General features: G+C 38.0%; 1 protein-coding gene across 1 annotated transcript; it reads right to left on the bottom strand.

Annotated features, from left to right (window-relative positions):
- Window positions 1-908: 908 nt before the first annotated feature.
- p2rx3b (purinergic receptor P2X, ligand-gated ion channel, 3b) lies at window positions 909-9,332 on the bottom strand. The gene is made up of 12 exons (XM_031559732.2): window positions 8,553-9,332; window positions 8,181-8,316; window positions 7,106-7,177; window positions 6,711-6,786; window positions 6,229-6,322; window positions 4,134-4,211; window positions 3,834-3,975; window positions 3,521-3,657; window positions 2,948-3,041; window positions 2,725-2,790; window positions 2,541-2,618; window positions 909-2,359 (listed from the first exon to the last, which is right to left on the bottom strand). The coding sequence occupies exons 1-12, from the start codon at window positions 8,675-8,677 to the stop codon at window positions 2,222-2,224; spliced, it is 1,236 nt and encodes a 411-aa protein (XP_031415592.1). The 5' UTR covers window positions 8,678-9,332; the 3' UTR covers window positions 909-2,221.
- Window positions 9,333-9,875: the final 543 nt, after the last annotated feature.

Raw genomic sequence — 9,875 nt, 5'->3', positions numbered from 1 at the left:
TATTCAGTTACTATATTGTTGTTATATTTGCTCTGACACTTGTTGATTCTCTCTCACTGCTTCATTATCTGTTTCTCCTGTCTTTCAGTCAAAGCCCAAATGGAAACGCTTGCTTCCTAAGACCAAGGGAAAGTCAAAGCACTGAACTTCCTCCATCTTCCTTCACAAAAGTGGAATAATCTAGGGAAACCTGACTGTTCATCAAATGGGAAATATGGAAGTGTATACAGTACAGTATAAACTGTCCAAAAATGGTACATATATGTATATATGAAAGCAGCGATGGTGAGTTATCTTGGTCAGGTATGATCCGCAGTGATTTTCATGTCTTTATGGTGTAAGGTTGTACGTCTGTAATGTACTGCATTAAGTGCCGCTACAGACTAGAGATATCAGAGGGCAGGAAAACTAGAGGTTAACTACTGTCATCGTTCTCTTACACACAGAGAGACACACATACAAACACAGTGATTGCATAAAACAATTACATTTTTTCACATATTTGCACAATGAATGAATTACACAATGAATTTTGTACAGATTTATGTCAGTAAGATATTAAACTGTAAAAGGTGAAAATGTGAAAATTAAGCCTTTATTTTCACATATATACATGATAAAAATGGTTCAAAGATAAATTCACATTTAAGATTTTAGATGAATGGTTTCATGCAAACAACAAATGCAGATTTTGAATGCATCTGCTTAGTAACATGCCTTACTCTAAAGACCCAAGATCTAATTTTATATGCATTTTTAGTTTCTTCTAAATATTTGGGATTAGTAGTACCTGATTAAAATTGATAAGTATAAAAATGAAGCACTCTCTTTGAACAGGAAGTAGTTCCTCATATGAAGACATTGGGTGTGTTTTACTGTATAACACAATAAAGTCACCAGTCTCAGTGTAATAAAATATAAAACTTTATTTCAATGCCTGAACATGTCTGGGCAAAAACAAAATTGCAAACAATGTGTGTCTGTGTGTGCGAATGTGTGTATATAAGTGTTTATAAGTCTGTGTGTGTTTGTGTGTGAGTGAGTGTGTGTTTGCAGAAGCGCACAACCCCCTTGCATGCTAGAATATGATTATAAAGTTCTGATGTCTTCAAATGAGTACTTCCTTATGAACAGTCAGTGTTGTTACTAGTGCTAAAACTTGTCAAATTTGTATGCCATATTAAACTACAAACATAATTAAGCATTAATAAACAAGTTTCAACCATAACATTTTATGTTTGGTACTTTTTCCATTTTTATCTTGGACTGTAGAACGTATTGGTTGGTATTGGTAATGAACGCCATCTTGTTTTTATACTGATTAGTGTATTGTGCTTTTGCTATCACTAGATGGCACAAAAAGTGCCTACAAATGAGGAAATCATATCTAAGTTAAACAGAAAAAAGTATAAGGTATAGCAAACCCAAAATGTAATGTCCCCATATTGGGACGCAGGGTCTCAGTAGAGTTAATATGACTTGTTTTTATTAAAGGTAGGGTCAGTGATTTTAATTCAACAGTTCTGCAATTTTGAAGTTCTCACCCTCTGATAGCTATCAGCATAGTATAAGCTCTGTGGAAAGAAAGCTCAGTCTGTATAACCACTCCAAAATCCATGAGCTGGGAAAAAACTAATAATGTGGTAAAATACTATACAAAAACGGAACAAGGAAGCATCCAACCAGCCAGTCATGACAGCTGGCCAGAGCAGCGCATTTACATAAGTTTGGGGGGGAAGGACCTGAGAGAGGATGCAAAGAGATGCATACATTTGGCAATTCCAAAATATTAATGTCTGCCAATGTCTGTCACTGACTTTACCTTTAAACTTTCTCAGATCAAAGCTACCTCATTAACTCTGGTACTATAGTATCAGATGGCATTGTATTGAGTGGTAATAATGAATGCAATAACTTCTAATCGGCATCGCTAACTAACCAGTGAGAATGTAGAGCGCATGCTATTTTGTTGAATGCCACTATACAGAAGATCTTTAGGACAATGAACATTCTTTATAATCTTATAATAGGTACATACTGTAGGCCTACTGTTAATGTTACTATAAATGTTCTCAAAAAACAAATGTTAGATTGTGTTTTTGTGAGCATTTACAAAGTATTAATTTTAAACATCTTTATTGCTACAGTGGACAAGTGAACAGCCATACAAACTAACATTTAGCACACTCTAAATTACTGTTTTACTGTTTTACTGAGGAAGTTAACGACACAGCCCCAAGGAAAAATCCCCAGAGTCATTGGACTGCTTCTCATCCAGTCTGATTGACAACGGACTATGGTCTCTGGTCCGATACATGCCATCTACCGAGGCAGACCTCGCAATTTCATCCTCTGACACCTATGGTTGGGATGGGTTGCAGGAAACAAAAGATATGTAGAATAGTATTGCAGGTATAAAAGCCCATACAAATAAAGAATTACAAATATATAGCCCACTTGGGAACTTTTACCATTGTTTTAAGCCCAGTATTCTTATAAGCGCCTGAAACTGTATATAACCGTACTAGAAGAGAACATACCTCTTCAAATTTTTTGGCCTTGTATTGATCAGCTCCTTTCAGGAAGTTCAGGAGAATGATGTCACAGAGCACAGTTCCCTGGTTAATTAAACATAAAATAAAATAAATCTCACTTTAATTTGATTGGACAGTATGATCATGTTGTTAGGGTTACGTTGGTAAAAAATAGGAAGATGGTACATACCACACCGACGGATGTGAAGGCTGCTACCATGTTTATAAGAGTAGGAACCATGGCGAATTTCCCAGCCTGCGAAAATGATCATACAAAGTTATGAGTTAAATGTTAAAAATCACATACACTTGCAGACAGCTGTACGTACACACACAAACACATACACATGCATGCACGGCACGCACGCACACACACATAAGCGCATTGGCACACACATTGTGTGAGGACTCACATTGCCATTAACCAGCACATCAAATCGAATGGCATAGGCCTTCAATAAAGTGCGGTACTCTGTTCCATTGTCCATCTTGTAGTACTTGGCAAACCTTGAGTCGCAAAGGTTGAAGGGTACAGAAGAAAAACATCTTGAAGAATGAAGATATATGAATTGACCAGAGAAGCTTTTAGTGCATTAACTACTACCCATACTAGATAATTGATTAATTTGGTCGAGTATGTATAATTTAGAGATGGTTATTGCTGAGTGTTTGGTGGTTATAGTCTCATTGAATACAAGGTTATATGACCAGCAAATAGTCTTTTAACTCAGTGTTTACAATAATAAATAAATCTGCATTGTGAAATCTTTGTTTTGTGTTTAAAAGGCTATTCACTGAGCAATTAGTTTGTGAACAAAGGAATAGGGCATGGAGATAAAGTGGGACAGGAAATTCAGTTACTCACAAACAAAATGCTTCAGTTTACTACGACCAGGTGCAAGACTTTATGCTAAATGGTAGTAAATACATCTCCGAAGTGTTGAAGGGGCTATGTGCAGCGTAGATTAAAAGATCAGTAGCAGCACCTGAAATTGTATCCTGGAGACACGTTGTTCTCTTGCGACACAGCATCTAGACGAGTGAAGGAGTATGTTGGGTTACACTTATCCTCGGATTTGTCCAAGTCACAGACCCAGCCGATCTTTATTCCAATCACCCCTCCCTGAGAGAAAGGGGCAGACAGAGACAGAGGGACAGATAGAGCGAGAGAGAGGGATGTTAAAGGATAGATGTGAGAGACATGGAGATTTAAGACATATATACAGTATATATGGTGGAATAAAATCACATGTAATAGAGGAACAGTGGATGAGAGATGAGAATGGGAGTGACTCTAACTTTATCGGCCAAGATGGAGAAGTTTTGATGGGCGAATCGAAGCACATCACCCACTTTGAATATTGGACAGTATCTGTGGTGGACTGGGTCAAAGTTACATTTCTTTATGTATTGACTGGTGATGTTCCGCAAGAAATTACCCCTGAGGAATGAGTAACAGAGAGACAAAAGGCGAAGAAAGAAAAAAAGAAAGAAAGAAAGAAATGGATGTTTATGGCAAGATAATGGTGTTTATGATAACGGTAGAGAACATGATGATGCCTAAACTGTAAGGTTTCTCTGTGTGAAGTGAGCACTAACTTGGTGAAGTTGAAAAGGGGAAAGCGAATGCTGTTCTTGATGAAGATAGTGAAATTTTCCACCTCCATCATGGGTGACCTGTGAGAGAGAAGCATACAGATTGTTATTCCCTGGTTCAAAGAGGTGCTCAAGCACTATAATATTCTTATATGTCACCATCGGAATGGACTTTTCACCCTCCCATCTGATTCTCTCAGCTGCCCTTTTGCACTTCAGATAGATGGAAAGGTAATGTGCGCTATTACCAAAAACGTATGATCATTAAATGAACAAATGTGCAATACATTGAGATGGGCAAACACGCATGGAAGCATCAGAGGGGAAGCTTGTGAGCTACTTCATGGTGATGGACAGTGTTCATACAGCGATCATTTGGTGCTTACACACGGCTAAGAACAAGTTTCAGTATGACAGTTATTTTCATGTGATTTCTACATGCATTAAATATCATACTCTAGTAGCAGGCAATAGGTTGAGTATGAATTATGAACGGCACGACTTTTCTCGACGGTTTCTGGCTAACTTGACCATGAGGAACAAAACTAGGGTGCTGTCGTTTACTGTAACCCGAGCGAACACTGAGATTTTGCCACGCCCTTTTAGCGTGCGTCCAGCGCATCTGTATCTCAGCTTCTGAAGGTCATAGACACTTGAATTTGGTCTCAAAATAACCGGAATACACATGTTTATATATGCACTATGAAGGGTTTTAAGCTCTAAAACCTCTACTTTTCGAGATATTCAAGAATTCTTATTTTTTTTTATTCGCGTGGGGCGCAAAAAGTACTCCACTAGCAAGCAGGCTCAAGTTGAGTATGCATTATGAGCGGCATGACTTTTCTCAACGGTTTCTGGCTAATTTGACCATGAGGAACAAAACTAGGTGTCATTTACTGTCAACCGAGCGAACATCGAGATTTTGCCACGCCCTTTTAGGGCGCGCGCTTGCGTGTCTGTCCAGCGCATATGTCCACAGTCCAGCGCATCTGTATCTCAGCTTCTGAAGGTCGTAGACATCTGAATTTGGTCTCAAATTCTATGAAGGTTTCTAAGCTCTAAAACTTTAATTTTTTGAGATATTCAAGAAATTCAAGATTTGAAGCTTTTTGCGCCCCACGCGAATATCCCCCCCAAAAAATCTTGAATATCTCGAAAGGTAAAGGGTTTAGAGCTTAGAAACCTTCATAGTGCATATATTAACATGCATATTTCGGTCATTTTGAGACCAAATTCAAGTGTCTACGACCTTCAGAAGCTGAGATACGGACGAGCACACGCCCTAAAAGGGCGTGGCAAAATCTCGATGTTCTCTCAGATGACAGTAAATGCCAGCACCCTAGTTTTGTTCCTCATGATAAAATTAGCCAGAAACAGTTGAGAAAAGTCGTGCCGCTCATAATTCATACTCAACCTATTGCCTGCTACTGGAGTATCAGCCATTTTGCAAGCTTGAGCATCACAAAGAAAACTGTGAAGAAGAATTACACAAATTGGTGGCCATAATCCTTAAGCTGCGCCAGCATTAACCTAGATAACTTCAAAATATATGGATTGACTCATCTAGTCTTCTGTAGTTTAGGTAGACTGTGTCGTTTTTTATGGTTTGTGGTCTCATGAGGAGGTCTGTACTTTTTGATACTTTTTGATTTCTTGGTATGTACTGGCATCAAAAACATATGTCTGTTGTTTGCCTCTGCATTTACAATGTATGTACTGTCATCAAAAAACTCAATAAAACATTACAAATAATAATAATAATAATAATAAAAAGAAAATATAATATCTACAGCATGTTGTATACATCTCATTGTTTACAGATAAGGTATCCTTTTACAGGACGTATACGCGCATACGTGTATAATCAGGATCAGGAGTTGCTTTGAAAAACATTCAACGTATTCAAGCTATTCAGGGAGGTTAACTGATTACACAGAGGTAATGACATAGGTCAGTCAGAAGAATGGATGGATTGAAGACAAATTGACATTTAATATAATCAGTTGACCACATAGGAGGGGCAAGTATGAACATAGAGATTACAAAGCAGACAGACACAGACAGGAACTAAGTTGAGCAGGGCTGAGACCAAACTCACGGTTTGACATCGTCATTCTCGGCAGGGCACCAGCCTTTGATTTCACAGGATTTGTTCTTTGCAGTGAAGGGCACGCACCTGCCGGTCAACACACCTGGCAGAACAAAAAGATGACTTGACTTTTTCTTTCTTTCTTTCTCTGCTTTTTTCTTTTGTTTCTCTTCAAACACTCATGAGTAGCCTCATCTTCTCTTTTTAAAAAAATGAATAAAAAAAAAACATGCATTGCATTAGACATCGTGATTCTCCTGTACTGGGCAGAGGTCTATGAAATTATTCTTGCAAGAGTTATCAAAATTTAAGGAGCTTCATTAAATGTATACCACAAAAGTTGATATATGAATTGAGGGGTTAAAATGAAGTTCCCACTAAGAGCTCAGAGAGGATTGAGTATGACAATTCACTGGAGAGAGAAAGAGAGAGAGATAAAGAGTGAGAGAAAGAAAACAGTAAAAGCTGAAAAGGGGCTAAAAGTGTCTCACCGTTACTGGCCGGCTTCATTGTTTGGCAATCTTCGTCTTTGGTGCAAATATATTTTCGTTCTTTTGGGGACATAAACTGAGGGGCATCAAAAAAATGGATGAGTGGACATCAAAGACAAATCATTGACATAGGGTGGGCTGAGCAACTACATTGCAAAGTAAAAAGATATTGGAACAGATTGTTTGGGTCAGGGATTGACAAGTTAGTTATTCAGTTACTGATTATCAAAACAAAATGTACAGTAAAATCCGTTCCGCAGCTTTTCTTTCCATTCCACAAGGAAAAATTGTACAGTGATCTCATTTTTAATAATTTGTTTCATTTTTCACATTGATATAACTATGCATGCTATGTGTGTTGGTGTGTGTGTAGTTCAAGCTGCGTGTGAGCTCACCTCTGGACAGTAGCCCTGCACCTGGTTCTCTGTTGTAATAATCTTGGTGATGAGGCAAAACACAGAGGCTCCCTGGGAGGGAGACAGTCAATCTTTATGTAATTTACATCAATCAGATCAACCTGTCTTATCCATCTACCCATGTATCCAAACAATTCATCAAAACATCCATCTAGTTTTCTGTTTGCATGTCCACAATATACATCCAACCAGTGTTGTAGTCGTGTCACTAAACCTCGAGTCGAGTCGAGTCGAGTCTCGAGAGTTCGAGTCCAAATCCAAGTCACCAAAAAAGACTTAATTAGACTTGTTGTTGGTGCCAAACTTGACAACTTTTGAGGTATATTTTACCTAAAAGTTAATGTTACTGACTTACGTGTCCATGCCATCCGACACGGAAAAAACTAGTTCAACTTCCAATAGCGATTGAGTCCCTTCTTGAGTGGACTTCACTGTGGTCGCTTCCATTGGTGATAGTTGACATAATGAGAGAGACGGCTAGCTTACGTTTTAAGCTGTTTTGCGGTGGGAAATGCATTGAGGAAAACTGTATCAAAAGCTATACATTGTAACCGAATGGGTTTCAGAGACGTGGCTCGACTCGGATTGTATTGTTAGCTGGCTAGCTAAATATGTTATCACCAAACCTCCACTTTCTTATAGGCTATTGGTGACTGGAAGAGGTTACACGTAAAAACGTGAACATTTCTCACAATAATGTATTGACAAGAGTCTTAAGTAGTTTTTAGGTGTGTCAATATAAGTCAATATTACCGTGTTCAACTCTTTACATTATTGAAAACATTCCTGTGCAAATGTGAGGGAGGAGGGGTTCACGAGTCGAGTCGTACACCACTGCATCAAATATGGTGTTTTTACCTTACCATCAGACTATATGGTGGTATCATGGTTAGAATCAATACATATTTATCTGTTCATTCTGCATTATTTATTGGTCATAAAACACATATAACAGCACTTGAAGCATGTTCTGGGTCCCTGAGGATATACTGTATAATAGTCCAAATGCATCCTAGAATGCAGTAGGCCTACAGTGACTGAGAGACTATGTTACCTGAGTTGGGGTGACATAGTCTGCCACATCCATAACGTGGTTGTTGTATATGCCAAAGCCCTTCACCTTGGTCATGACAGATGACTCAATGGACGAGTCTCTTGTTTGGTAAGCCTTTTCATGCATAAATACATAACTGAGAGAGATATATAGAGAAATCAAATAGACTGGGTGTGAGAGAGACAGAAGTAGAAAATTGAAGTGCAATACTGAAGCAGAAGTTGCTTGATACACTATTATTACATCAATATAAGGCACATTACTATTTTCAATTTAGAATAAATAACCGGAAATCACTTTAAAGTTCAACACAGACAAAATATCTGCATTATATATTTCTCACACACACAAACTCATGCTGCTGATACTGACCAAACGAAGTACGTAATGATGAGGAGCTGGACAACGCGGTTGATGATGCCAATAGTCCAGCTCTTGACCACCACAGACTTGGTGGTCTCGTAGGTGAAGAAGTCTTGGACACAATTCGTTATCATTCTGAAATCAGGACTCGAGAGAGGGCTGCCTGCTGTACTCTTGTGAATAGTCTGTCTGTGAGTGTGTGTGTCAGAGAGAGTGAAAAATATCTACAAAAATATCCTTATAATGCTGTTGTCCAATTCTCTGACTGTATCTGTGTGCCTTAAATCACTCTCCACAGTAGTACATCTCCATTTTGAATTCCATGACCAGGAAGATTATTACTAACAAATATCCCAAGAAGTCATGAGAAGCATTGGTTCTTTTCTGTTGCGTTACTCTTTCTCTCTCTCTCTCTCTCCTCTCGTCTTGCTTCACCTATCCAACAGTTTCTCCACCCTCTCTGATTTTCTCCTCCTCTTCCTTTCCCATCTAACAGTACCCACCCCTTTCTTAATGACCCTACCCGGCAAAACAATGACACTTGCCAACCATATGCATGTCAACTCAAAAAACAACATACATAATTGTAAATCAAATCTTCACTTGTGTCCATTACAAAGAATGACAGATGAAATTTCACACAAATCCAACACGGCTGCCTCCTTCAACCTCCTCCTCCTCATGCTTCTCCTCAAAGCAAACTGTGTGTTACATCTATATCATTATGTCAGTTGAGCGCTAGACATGATATGTAGAGGGGAATCAATAATAATAATAATAATAATTAGATTTGCATTTCCTGAAGGAAATACCAGTGCATGCAAACATTTTAAATAAATATAAAGTAAAATATTAGAACATTTAAAAAATTCAATGCATGCAGAGAAAGACATAGAAAGGCAAAGTAGAAGGAAGGAAAAACAGAAGAGGACAGAGAGGTGTGTAAAGACTGATAGATTGAAAGAGGGGTAATTCAGTTAAAGAGAGTGAGACAGTTTAGTATATTTGATAAAGATAGATAGATAGATTTAAGAGATAGAATAGAAAGAGAGTGAGCAAGTAAAAGAGAGAAAGACAAATACTTTTAAACAGATTGAGATGCTAGATATTAAGATAGTGAGAAAGAAACAGAAAAAGACAGACAGAAAAAGATAGTGATAGAGTGATGAGAGTGAGTGAAAAAGAGAGATAAAGAAATCAAAGAGATGGGGAAGTTACTAGATATTAAAGATAAAGATAAAGAAATACATAGATAGATAAAGTGACAGAGAGAGAAAAAGAGGTAAAGAAAGGGAGTGGATGGGATGATAGATATTAAGACAGCAAGAGAGA

The sequence above is a fragment of the Clupea harengus genome, chromosome 22 (genome assembly GCF_900700415.2).
Source record: "Clupea harengus chromosome 22, Ch_v2.0.2, whole genome shotgun sequence".
In the NCBI taxonomy this organism is placed as follows: Eukaryota; Metazoa; Chordata; class Actinopteri; order Clupeiformes; family Clupeidae; genus Clupea; species Clupea harengus.
This window is presented reverse-complemented; position numbering and strand designations above follow the sequence as displayed.

What these genes read in the sequence shown, in the direction of transcription:
- p2rx3b (XM_031559732.2), bottom strand. Translation starts at nt 8,677, where the DNA reads ATGATAACGAATTGTGTCCAAGACTTCTTCACCTACGAGACCACCAAG. An exon ending in TGCAGGGCTACTGTCCAGAG is followed by an intron (nt 6,787 to 7,105) that starts GTGAGCTCACAC and finishes GATGCCCCTCAG; the next exon opens with TTTATGTCCCCAAAAGAACG. An exon ending in AGGCCAAAAAATTTGAAGAG is followed by an intron (nt 2,360 to 2,540) that starts GTATGTTCTCTT and finishes TCCCAACCATAG; the next exon opens with GTGTCAGAGGATGAAATTGC.